The 12,987-nt window shown below is 41.2% G+C and overlaps 1 protein-coding gene across 4 annotated transcripts in view; it reads left to right on the plus strand.

The window, feature by feature from the left end:
• khdrbs2 (KH domain containing, RNA binding, signal transduction associated 2) overlaps positions 1 to 12,987 on the plus strand; it is a 622,325-nt gene that overhangs the window by 428,172 nt on the left and 181,166 nt on the right. For all 4 annotated transcript variants that reach the window (XR_011954815.1, XR_011954816.1, XM_072558359.1 and 1 more), the window contains exon 7: positions 11,274 to 11,356. Coding sequence is in view for 2 of the 4 variants with exons in the window: in XM_072558359.1 (XP_072414460.1) it covers positions 11,274 to 11,356 (83 nt within the window). In the remaining 2 variants the exon portion in view is untranslated. The remainder of the gene's footprint in view (positions 1 to 11,273; positions 11,357 to 12,987) is intronic.

Genomic DNA, 12,987 nt, shown 5'->3' on the forward strand with positions numbered 1-12,987 from the left:
GACATGATGGAGCTTTGGCAAATAGAATTAAGGAGAATCCAAAGGGTTTTTACAAATACATTAAGGACAAAAGGGTAACTAGGGAGAGAATAGGGCCCCTCAAAGATCAGCATGGCAGCCTTTGTGTTGAGCTGCAGGAAATGAGGCAGATACTAAATGAGTATTTTGCGTCAGTGTTTACTGTGGAAAAGGACATGGAAGATATAGAATGTAGGGAACTAGATAGTGACATCTTGAAAAATATCCATAATACAGAGGAGGAAGTGCTGGATGTCTTAAAACACCTAAAAAGTGGATAAATCCCCAGGACCTGATCAGATGTACCCAAGAACTCTGTGGTAAGCTAGAGAAGTGATTGCTGGGCCCCTACGGAGATATTTGTAACATCAATAGTCACAGGTGAGGTGCTGAAAGACTGGAGGTTGACTAACGTGGTGCCACTCTTTAAGAACGGTGGTAAGGAAAAGCCAGGGAACAATATACCAGTGAGCCTGACTTCGGTGGTGGGCAAGCTGTTGGAGGGAATCCAACACCTTGGAAAGGCAAGGACTGATTAGGGATAGTCAACATGGCTTTGTGCATGGAAAATCATGTCTCACAAACTTGATTGAGTTTTTTTAAGAAGTAATGAAGAGGATTGATGAGGGCAGTGCTGTATATGTGATCTATATGGACTTCAGTAAGGCGTTTGACAAGGTTCCCCATGGGAGACTGGTAAGCAAGATTAGATCTCATGGAAAACAAGGAGAACTAGCCATTTGGATACAGAATTAGCTCAAAGGTAGAAGACAGAGAGTAGTGGTGGAGGGTTGTTGTTCAGACTGGAGGCCTGTGATCAGTGGAGTGCCACAAGCATCAGTGTTGGGTACACTACTTTTCATCATTTATACAAATGATTTGGATGTGAGCATAAGAGGTATCATTAGTAAATTTGCAGATGACACCAAAATTGGAGGTGCAGTGGACAGCAAAGAAGGTTACCTCAGAGTACAATGGGATCTTGACCAGATGGGTCAATGGGCTGATGAGTGGCAGATGGATTTTAATTTAGATAAATGTGACTATCTCCTGGAAGGTTCATTTCCAAATGTTTTGTCACCCTACTAGGTAACATCTTTAGTGGGCCTCAGGCAAAGCACTGTACGTGATTCCTGCTTTCTATTTACATGTTTGGGTTTCTTTGGGTTGCTGATGTCCTTTCCTGTGGTGATGTCATTTCATGTTCTTTTTCTCAGGGGGTGTTAGATGAGGTCTAACTCGATGTTTTTGTTGTTTCAGTTCCAGTTGGAATGCCATGCTTCTAGGAATTCTTGTGCATGTCTCTGTCGGCTTGTCCTAGGATGCATGTGTTCTCCCAGTTGAAGTGGTGTCCTCGCTTATCTGTATGTAAGGATACTAGTGAAAGAGGGTCATGCCGTTTTGTGGCTAGTTGGTGTTCATGTATCCTGGTGCCTAGTATTCTGCCTATTTGTCCAATGTAGTGTTTGTTGCCCAGTATTTTGTAAATTACATTAGTTTTGCTTGTTGTCTGTAGAAAGACCCTACACAGTCTGCTCCCCATTCAGGAGACTGCAGCAGCACACAGCGCATGAGGCCACACTCCCAACATGGCCCCCCCAACACCATCCCCGCCCCTGTCCAACACTCCCGCCCACCTGCTCCTCATCCCCGTCCAGCACTGTCCACGCCCCCTCATCCCCGTCCAGCACTGTCCCCGCTTCCTCATCCCTGTCCAGCACTGTCCCCGCCCCCTCATCCCCGTCCAGCACACCCCCTACCCCCGCCCCTGCCCCTATCCCCATCCCCATCCCCATCCAACACTGCCCCCACTCCCATCCCCATTCAACACTGCTCCTGCCCCATCCCCATCCCCATCCCCATCCCCATCCAACACTGCCCCCACCCACTGCCTCATCCCCGTCTAACACTGCCCCCATCCCCATCCCCATCCAGCACTGTCCCCTCCCCCTCTCCGGGGCACCCGGACTGGATATCAACAACAAGACTGCTGCAGCTGCCTTTGTGGGATATGTCTCCAAATAGCACGCACACAAACACACACACACACACACACACACACACACTTTTTATTGCAACATTTTGACAGGTTTCACCTCTGCCCTGTTCAGGGCAGTGTTGGTTAGATTATCTGGGGAAGGGGGTAGGTGGCAGGTAGGTCGGGGTAGGTAGGGGGTAGGGGTTTAGGGTACACTCCTCTGTAGAATTCCAAGGAAAGTGGGGAGGGAGAGAGGGCAGGAAGTCAGTCATTTGGAGACGATGCCTGTTTAATCACTGTAAACAAAAGGCGCGATCACTGTTGGAAACACATCTTTGATGTAAATGCTTCCAACGGGACCTCGAGATCTCCTTCGGATAATCCAATTTTTGGATAATTGGTATTCGGATAATCGAGGTTCCACAATAAATAGAAAGAAAGAATCGTGTACAGTGTTTCGCCTGAGGCCCACTGAAGATGTTATCTAGTATGGTGATGAAATGTCTGGAAATGAACCTTCCAGCTCAGCGAGCAAACCTACCAGGAGGATAGTGTCTACGGTTTGTCCTGGTAACTGCTAATCGGAGGCCTTCCCGAAATTGTGGATAGCTTGTAATGTAATTGGTAGCAGCTGTGTTTTGATCTAGGAAAGTTCATTTTAAAGTTTAAACACAAAACAGGCTTTTAAAATAATTTATGATCTCTCTGTTTATCTTGTGGGCATGATGTTCCTCTGGCACTCAGAAAAACAAAACAGGAATTCTAATCTTTTTTTAAAAACAGATTTACTTGAAAGTCAAGCTGTCATGTGGATTGTTAGTTACCTGTTGTATTCTGAGTATTTACGCATGGGATGAGGTGACGCTAGTGATGTTGTTCTTTCCTACAGTGCCAGTTTAAAAGGTTAGAGGGAATTTCAAAGGGTGCCTAGCAGATGGCTTTCGATTGTGCTTGTAAAGTATTCCTGGCACTCCTCTGCCTACATGACCTGAGGTTTTCTTCCTAATGCTGTATGTCCAGGTATGCTGTGCAATCGCCGTGTCCAGTTATTACCAGGTTTAGCAGCCTCTGAAAGGTTGCTGCAGCATCATTAATGCCAGTGGGTTTATTCTAATATGCACTATCAAGGGTGACAAAGGGAAAAAGATTACTCACGCTCGAGATGATGGGGACTTGCCAGTACCTTTTCGAAAGATTAGTTTAACTGGAGTGGCCACATTGTCTGCCCCACTCTGTATTGCATGCCTGGGGCTGTCCTGTTCCCTGGGCTTAATTTCTAGTATTAAACATGGAGAGACCAGTGCAGATGGGCTGCAGCTGTTCTGGGTAGGCTCAATGGGCCAGTCTGTGTTCTTCCCCATTTCCTTTGGGCCATCCTGGCTCATACAAGTCTGAATGGTTTCTACTGCACTGCCAATTGTCTCTTTAGTTGTTGGGGGCCTCTCTCTCTCACTATCAGTTCACTTACACAGGAACTGCTCAGGTCCCCATTTCATTCAGCAAGAGAGGTGTTTGTCGGTTTGATTTCTAACTCACTCCCTCCATCCTTTTGGAAACCTACACTTTTTTTTCTTGATCTACTTTCGGCCTCTCGGTCTGATTATGCCTAGATAGCTTTTTCTGAGCCATTTTATTCCTAATGAGTTTTTTCATTCTTGGTGGGGTGTTGGAAATTATTTCAGCCCTCTGCAACTTTCTGTTTGTGCAGAAACAATTTAGTTTGCCTTCCTTCTGCTCAGTCTCCTGGGATTCATCCTGCCCCCTGTTGGTACTATAAATTCTTTCCTCACCTTTTCAGTTCTGCTGGGTTCCATTCTGACCCTTTTTAATCTCCCAGGCTCCAACTTAGTCTCCTTCAGCTCCTGTGACATTCCATCCATTTTCCCAAAATTTATGGATTTTACTCATTCCCTTATGGGCCTGTGGGACCTCTTCACCCTTTCTTTTCTGGTTTCCTTCTGCTTTTCCAGTCTCATTGCACTGCTCTGAATTCCCTCAAGTAATGTGAGGGTAAAATAAATTATTTTATTTCCCTCATTCCTCTGTCTGCGAGCAAAGGCTTTTAAAGAAATATTCTTTCTTCTTTCTCCATTTGAAATGGGCTGTAGTGTTATCCCCCAAAATCTATTTGTAAAATTTAATTTTAGAAAAATGACCCACACCAAATTACTTAGATTACTTACAGTGTGGAAACAGGCCCTTCGGCCCAACAAGTCCACACCGACCCGCCGAAGCGCAACCCACCCATACCCCTACGTTTACCCCTTACCTAACACTATGGGCAATTTAGCATGGCCAATTCACCTGACCTGCACATCTTTGGACTGCGGGAGGAAACCGGAGCACCCGGAGGAAACCCACGCAGACACGGGGAGAATGTGCAAACTCCACACAATCAGTCACCTGAGGCGGGAATTGAACCCGGGTCTCTGGCGCTGTGAGGCAGCTCTTAGGGTTAAAAAGAGAATGGCGGTCTATTCTTGCGATCAACCGAACAGATTATTATTACAAAACCCATACACATACAAATATACACAGAAGGAAAATGGGAAGAAAGATCGAAAAGAGTTTACAATTAAGAATAATTTAGAAATTAAAGATATGGACATTAATTCACACAAAGTCTCTGTCCAAAAAGGGTTCCTTTCCAAAGGTTTTGCATTCAAGAGAATGCAGTTGGCTGAAATTGCAAAATTCCTTTTAATGTTGATGGAGGAGTGGGGAGAAAAAGTTAATGTCCACCTTCCAAACTTACAAGGTTTCTTCCGATATTACATGTCAAAGGAGGTTTAGACTTTGAATAATCTGAGCAAAGTCTGTAATCTGACGGTGGTGTCATCAGTTAGGTACTTAGATTGACGTGATGTTAACAGCAAACTGCTTCTTATCAGACTGAAGCAAGACAGCCCAAAAATTGCAATTAATTCTTTAGAGGCATGAGTGTGATCATGTGATGCAGTTCCTGACCGAAATAATGAGCTTTCAACTTAACATGGTAGTTTCTGACTAACAATTGGTTATTAACAATCTAAATTCTCTCACCAGGATCAGTGTTGATTTGTTTGAGATTGATGGTGAGCTGTTAAAGCCACTTCAGACTCAGTGATTCAGATAGCTGCCTTTTGTTCAGAACTGGCTGGGAGAAACATCTCGCCTGCTAGTCCTTTTTATTGTTTGGCACTACAAGATCCACGCAAAGATGTCATTTTCCAAGAGGATCATAGCTTTGTTCTGCCCACATAATTACTGGTTGGAGTCCATCCAGGAATTGTGGTCAGTTTGTATCAGGTGATCAGTAGTGGCCATGTTTTAGTCCAGGGAAGTTCATTTGAAAACTTAAGCAGGCAACAGCTTTTAAAACAATTTTTTTTAATCTTTCTTGCATACAAAATAGAAGGTGGAGTAAGCTATTTGGCCCTTCAAGCCTGCTTCACCAATCAATCTGATCATGGCTGAGCATCCAACTTAGTACCCTGTTTCTGCTTTCTCCCTATTCCATTTGGTCCCTTTAGCCTCAAAAGCTAAATCTAACTCCTCCTTAAAAATGATGACCTGACCTACTTTCTGTAGCAAAAAATTTCATAGTTTCACCACTTCCTGAGTGAGGAAATATCTAATAGACATCATTACTGAAACTAGCTTTCAATTTTAGATTTTACTTATTATTTAAATTTAAATTTAAACCTGTATCTCCAGAGCATCAGAATGGGCCTCTAGTTTACGATGCCATCTAAATGTTTAGAGATAGCAAAGCTGTGCAAAAGATCTGGGTGTCCTAGTATGTGAATCAAATAACGTTAGTATGTAGATATGGCAAGTGAGAATGAGGGCTTACACCTGAAACGTCGACTCTCCTGCTCCTCAGATGCTGCCTGACGTGCTGTGCTTTTCCAGTGCCACACTTTTCGACTCTGACTCTACAGCATCTGCAGTCCTGACTTTCTTCAAGTGAGAAGGAGATCTAATTTAGAAAGTTGCAGGAGGTATTGGATTCCAATTTAAAGGAGGCTTTGCTCCAGTTACCAAGGTCGCTGGTGAGACTATGTATGGAAGACTGCATGCACTTTTGATATCATTCTTTGAGGATTGATGTAAATGCATTGGAAGTAGTTTGAAAGAGGTTTACTAGACTAATTGACAGGCTGTTTTATAAAGAAAGGATTGAATCACTGGGCTTTGTCTGCATTGGAGTTTAGAGTAGGACACAACTGTCTTGACAGGATTCATGTGGAGGGGATGTTTCTATTTGTGGGAAAATCTTTAAAGAGGGATCGCTGTTCGAAACTGAGGTGTGACCCATTTAAGGTAAAGATAAAGAGACATTTGTACTGTTGGAGAATTGAGAGTCTTTGGAACATCCTTTGACAAAAGTTGGTGGAATCAAAATCTTTGAATATTTTGAAAGCATTGGTCAATTTGTTTTCTATCAGTTCATGGGATGTGAGCATTATGTGGCCATTTTATTATGCATCTCTAATTGCCCAATTGAGTCAACCATATTGCTTTGGATTTGGAGTCACATGGCAGCCAGACCAGGTAAGAATGACAGATTTCCATTTCAATAAGACATTAGTGAATCAGATGAGCTTCTATAACAGTTGACACTGCTTTCATGACTGCTATTAGACCAGCTTTTACTTTTACTCCAGTATATTTTTGTTGAAGTCAAAGTTGCCATCTTCCATGGTGGGTTTCAAACCCTTATTCCCAGAACATTAGCCTGAGATTCTGGATTACTAGTCCAGAGACATTGCTAAAATGCCAATACCCCCTAAGTTGCCTTCACTTTCATGGGCTTCAGCTTTAGCTAACCAACTCTAATGAGGAACTTCATGAAACCCTTTTTGAAATCTATATAAATGGTATCCAATGATTTTCCCTTGTAAATTTCTTTAGTCAGCTCTTCAGAAAATTCAGTCCGATTCTTGTCTGGTAATCCACTCTTTACAAATTTGCACTTGTATCCTGATCATTTGAAACTATTTAAAGTGTACGATCACTCTATTCTTAATTATGGACTCCAGTTCACGACATCCAGTGCTCAGCTTACTGAGCTATAGATCATTGGTATCTCTCTCTCTCGCTCGCTTTTTTTACATGGTAGAGTGACATGTGTAATTTTCCAATCAGAAGGAACAGTGATTTGCAGAGGAGCTTAAATACCAGCATGTATCTGTTGGGCTGAATGGTCTGTTCTTGTGCTAGACCTCTGAAATGATAGAAACATCACCACAAAGACATTGTCTTTCTCAGTAAATAGATCAGAAGGCTAAAACAATAGAGAATGCAGTACCTCTGAATGTCTCATTTCTTTTGTAAGGTACAAGTCACATGAGATGTAGTTGTAGTAGCAAATTAATCCCAATGTGCTTTTTTTCAGTGACATCACCAGATCATAATCTTTGGTTATGTTCCACTGCAGCAGAACAGTGCAGAGCTCACTGTGTAATGAACACAGTGAGGGATCTTCAACACTTCAATGCTTACAGCAATCAAAAATCGTTGTGTTTTCTTAAGAGGAAAAAGATTTAAAATTGAAAATGCATTGTTCTAAAATCTCTGCATCAACTCACTGTGGTTTCAGAGAGTTTGCGATAAACGAGAAATGAATCATAAATATGTGTCTTTTAACTTTAATTCAGAGCAAATTCCCAAATATCATTAAGCCTTAAAGAAAACTGTAGAAGGAACATCCATTTTAATTTGAAGCTATTACTGCTTGGAAAACAATTGGAAGATGAGGTCTTCTGTTTTGATTTAGGGTTGTCATCTGCTTTGACAGTACGTGCTGTAGTCAATTCAGGACTGAGAATTACTGTGGTAAAATTAATAAACAGAAAAGAAGAAAAAAAACTGCAGATGCTGGAAATCAGAAACAAAAGCAGAGCCTGCTGGGGAAAAACAGCAGATCTGGCAGCATCTGTGGACAGAAAGCAGAATTAATGTTTCAGGCCCAGGTTCAGAACTAAAGAACTGGACCTGAAACACTAACTCTGCTTTCTGTCCACAGATGCTGCCAGTCCTGGTGAGGTTTCCCAGCAATTTCTATTTTTGTTGTAGAATTATTGTTTGTGACAACAGCAGTAGCTTAATTATGTTTAAGCTTGGTTCACTTGGTACTCCATACTGTATCCATCTACTGCCAATGTTAGAACAATAATGGCTGTGTCCTCAACTTTTGCTGCTTGTCATTCATCCTGGGAAGACCAGGGACAAAGAGGTACATTGAGTTGGCAACAAATGTTAAGTGCCACCAATCAAATCCAAACATGTTCTTCTCTAAAATTTATTTTCATGTCCAGTCAACAAACAGTTGTGAAATTTTGCATGTAAATTTGACAATGTGCTTTATATGTAGTGTCTTTACTGTTACTTCACAGGGACATTACCAAGCAAAATAGACCCTTAACGGTGTTCAAAGTATGAAAATTGAGCCAGATAGAGGCAGTAGACAGATGAAAAAAGCTTGGTCAAAGAAATGAGTTTCAAAGAACTTCTTAAAGGAATAGAGAGAGAAAAGGTTCACATTCTAAGCTCAAAACTTGGAAATGATGAAAAAAATGATCTTCCCTGTTAGAGCATGTTCTCTGGCTGACTGAAATGAACAATCTGATTTATGATGCATGTTCCTGATAGGTAAAGCTCCACATTCAAGGTCTGACTTGGTAAAATACATTCTTATCAACAGCAACTCAAATCTACAAGGTTTTCAGTGTTATTGTGAAAGGTTTCAACTAGAAATAAATGAGCTGAGCTTTAAAATATTACAGTAACTGTCAAACATGATGGTTACATAAGGAATGTCAACTGACCCAGAAGGAAAATATGAGTACAAGAGCAGGAGGGAAACCTGGCACACACAAAGGCTTACACAGAGAGAGATGTTTGATTTACAATGAATTTAGATGATCACGAAGAAGTATCATTTTAGACATCTGCAAGTCACCATATGTCAGTTGAAGTGAGAATCATTCTCTTTGTTATCAACAACTCAAATTTCTAATTCATACTTTTTCCCCAGATGGTTATTTTTCATCTCAGCTTGCTCATCAAAAGGACAACATAAGAAGGACTATAATGATCAACCTGAGCTATTGAAGAGAGGACAATAAGATTACCCAGGAAGGGAATTTAAATGATGTTAATGTGACCCGATGACCACAGCTCAGATTGTTCTGGCTCCCCCTAAGGCAGGTTTTCGTTCTAGTCCCACCTGGGACTGCTCAGTGGTTAGCACTGCTGCCTTACAGCTTCAGGGACCCAGGGTTCAATTCCACCCTCAGGTGTCTGTGTGTGGAGTTTGCACATTCTCGCTATGTCTGTGTGGGCTTCCTTCAGGTGCTCTGGTTTCCTCCCAAAGACCAAAGACGTGCAGGTTATACATGAATTAACCATGCTAAATTGTCCATAATATCCAGGAATGTGTAGGTTAGATGGATTGGCCATGGAGAATGCAGGGTTATAGGGATGGGGTGGGTCTGTGGAATGCTGTTTGGAGGGTTGGTGTGGGCTTGATGGGTCAAATGGCCTTCTTCCATACTGTAGGGATTCTATGACATGATGCTGTTATACTGCCAGAGTGTTGCAGTATCAGGGGTGCAATCTTTTATTAAGCTAAGATGAAATATGACTTCTCAAGTGAACAGAAAAGATCCCGTGTCAATGTGCAAAAGGAGAGTAGGAGAGCTCTGGCTAGGTTATCCCTTAGAAGAAATGCTAAAGCAGATTATTTGGTCAGTATAGAAATGTTGTTATGAGGACTTACTTTTCTGTTTTGTATTCCGTGGAGATGGTATGATAGTTATAATGTTACTGAACAGGAATATAGAGGCCCCAGACTATTTGAGAGATGGGTTCAAATCCCACCATGACAGCTGGAGGAATTAAGATTCAATTCAGTCAGAATTTGAAAGCTAGACTCAGTGAAACTATGACTGAGTGTTATAAAGGCCCATCTGGTCCTTCAGGGAAGGAACTATGCTATCGTTACCCAGTCTGTCCCTCATTCCATACTCTCAGTTAATACTTAAAATTGTGTTCTGAAATAACCCCAGCAAGTAATTCAATTCTAGGGCAATTAGGGATGAGCAAAAAATTTCTTGTCTTGCCAGTGATATCCATATCCCATAAAAGATATCTACTTTTTGAACTGTGTACACCTATGTGAATGTGAACGTAGGAGGTATACTTAGTAGGTTTGCAGATGACACCAAAATTGGAGGTGTAGTGGACAGCGAAGAAGGTTACCGTATAGTACAACAGGATCTTGATCAAATGGGCCAATGGGCTGAGGAGTGGCAGATAAGCTTTTCCAAAATGCAGCACCTCACAATCTAGCTAAATGCGAGGTGCTGTATTTTGGAAAAGCTTATCTTAGCAGGACTTATACACTTAATCGTAAGGTCCTAGGGAGTATTGCAGAACAAAGAGCCCTTGGAGTGCTGATTCATAGTTCCTTGAAAGTAGAGTCACAGGTAGATAGAATAGTGACAAAGGCTTTTGCTATGCTTTCCTTTATTGGTCAGAGTATTGAGTACAGGAGTTGGGAGGTCATGTTGTGGCTGTACAGGACATTGGTTATGCTACTTTTGGAATATTGCATGCAATTCTGGTCATCTTCTTATTGGAAGGATGTTGTGAAACCTGAAAGGGTTCAGAAAAGATTTACAAGGATGTTGCCAGGGTTGGAGGATTAGAGTTTTAAGAAGAGGCTGAATAGGTCAGGACTATTTTCACTGGAGTGTCAGAGGCTGAGGGGTGACCTTGTCAGAGGGTGAGTGGTTTATAAAATCATGACTGGCATGGATAGGATAAATAGACAAAATCTTTCCTCTGAAATGGGGACTCCAGAACTAGAGGGCATAGGTTTAGGGTGAGAGGGGAAAGATGTAAAAGAGAGCTAAGGGGCAACATTTTCACACAGAGGATTGTGCGTGTATGGAATAAGCTGCCTGAAGAAGTAGTGGACACTAGTACAATTGCAGCATTTAAAAGGGATCTAGATGGCTATATGAATGGGATGGGTTTAGAGGGATATGGGCTAATTGCTGGCAAATGGGACTAGATTAAGTTATGATATCTGGTCGGCATAGATGAGTTGGACCGAAGGGTCTGTTTCTGTGCTGTACATCTCTGATTCTATGACTCTTTAAGATTGTTAAGTCTTGCTGTGTCCATAATTCCTTCACTGCATCTTTCTCATTTACAGACAGATGTGATCAAGCATCTAATTAGTTTATTGAAGGGTATTGTTTGATCAGTTTTATTATTTCTTCAGGGCTATGATGATGGCTATGGAGGAGAATATGACGAACAAAGCTATGACACCTATGATAATAGCTACGCTAGTCAGGTGGAGAGGTAAGTAAAATGGAAGAGAGTGCTGCATTTTCATATTTGTCTTAATGGTCCTATGTTTAAGAAATAAACCAAGCTATTTAAAGACATAAGGAAATAAGTCAAGAATTATCTCTTCACTTGAATTGTGAAGGAATATGGGTGGTTCCGATTTGTATCACCATTGACCAGGGTAGGACACAATTACACTAACAACATGAGGCTATTCTGCCCTTCAACCCTATTCTGCCATTCAACCTGATTATGGCTGAAATGCACCTCGACTCCAGATAACCCACCTCTACTATTTTCTAGCTGGAGAGATCAAATGGTGAAATGAGGGAAGTAATGAAGGTGTAAAATGACCATATACAATGGCTACAATAACAACATGTACCTATTTAGCACATTTTATGTTGTAAAGCACCCTACTTCTTTTTGCAGAAGCATTAACCAACAACATTTAATATTGAGCAACATAAGATAGTATTAGGGCAGATGACCAAAATCCAAAGAGGGAAGTTTTAAGGAATATGTCCAAGTAGGAGACAGAGTTAGAGAGACTGGTCTATGAAGGAAACTTTGGAGTCTTGTTGGCTGAAATGGAGGTGCCAGTGTTGCACTGGGGTGAACAAAGTTAAAAATTATCCAACACCAGGTTATAGTCCAACAGGTCTTGATGAAGCAGCAGCACTCCAAAAGCTTGTACTTCTAAATAAACTTGTTGGACTATAATCTGGTGTTGTGTGATTTTTAACTTTGTTAGCTGAAAACACAGTCACCAGTATACCAATCTGGACTCCAGGCATGATTAACAGAGGCAATTATTCCAACATTGCCATTCTTTTTTTTGTAGATATTTTTATTGAAAGAAAAGATTTTTTATAAAATTACAGCAACAATAAACCAACAAAAAACATTATAAAAATAAAACAAAAAAAAACAAAACACAACTACAGTATACTCATGTGCAAAATAAACAAATCAGTAAAAGCAATAAATAAATACAACAGCTCAGCACAACAAGACATTAGCTTCCATATTTGAGAGCATTGAGTAATACACACGAGTTTATTTGAAATTCCTCCTTCGAGGACATCAAGTTCACTAAATCAGATTGTCATGGCCACACAAAAGCCCTAGTTAAGATGGCAAATAAATCTATATCCAGGTAGTCCAAAAAGGGCTGCCATACCATATAAAAAACTCCTGTTTTCTGGTGTACCACATTCATAAAAAAGTCCAAAGGAATGCGTTCTGTGATTAACCTATGCCAATCCGACAGACCTGGGGGACTTTCAGAGTTCCAACACATTACAATATCTTTCCTTACACAAAACATGAGAATATTAAAAAGATTTTTCCCGTAAGTGACGAGAGAAGATATATTGAGTAGGCCCAGGAGAAAAAAAGATAGGGTCTATCTTAACCTCGGTCCCCAAGACCATCTCTATAACTCCTGCCACAGCACTCCAATATGTACGGAGCCTGCAGCAAGACCACAGATAATGAGTGAGAGTACCAATACTTATTTTGATCTTAGGATCTAATGAAGATACTCCCATCTTAAATTTTGAGAAACAGTTTGGGGCCAAATGGACCCTGTGCAAAATTTTAAGCTGCATGGCATGGGTCTTATTATAGATCAAAATCTT

The sequence above is a fragment of the Chiloscyllium punctatum genome, chromosome 3 (assembly GCF_047496795.1).
Source record: "Chiloscyllium punctatum isolate Juve2018m chromosome 3, sChiPun1.3, whole genome shotgun sequence".
NCBI lineage: Eukaryota > Metazoa > Chordata > Chondrichthyes > Orectolobiformes > Hemiscylliidae > Chiloscyllium > Chiloscyllium punctatum.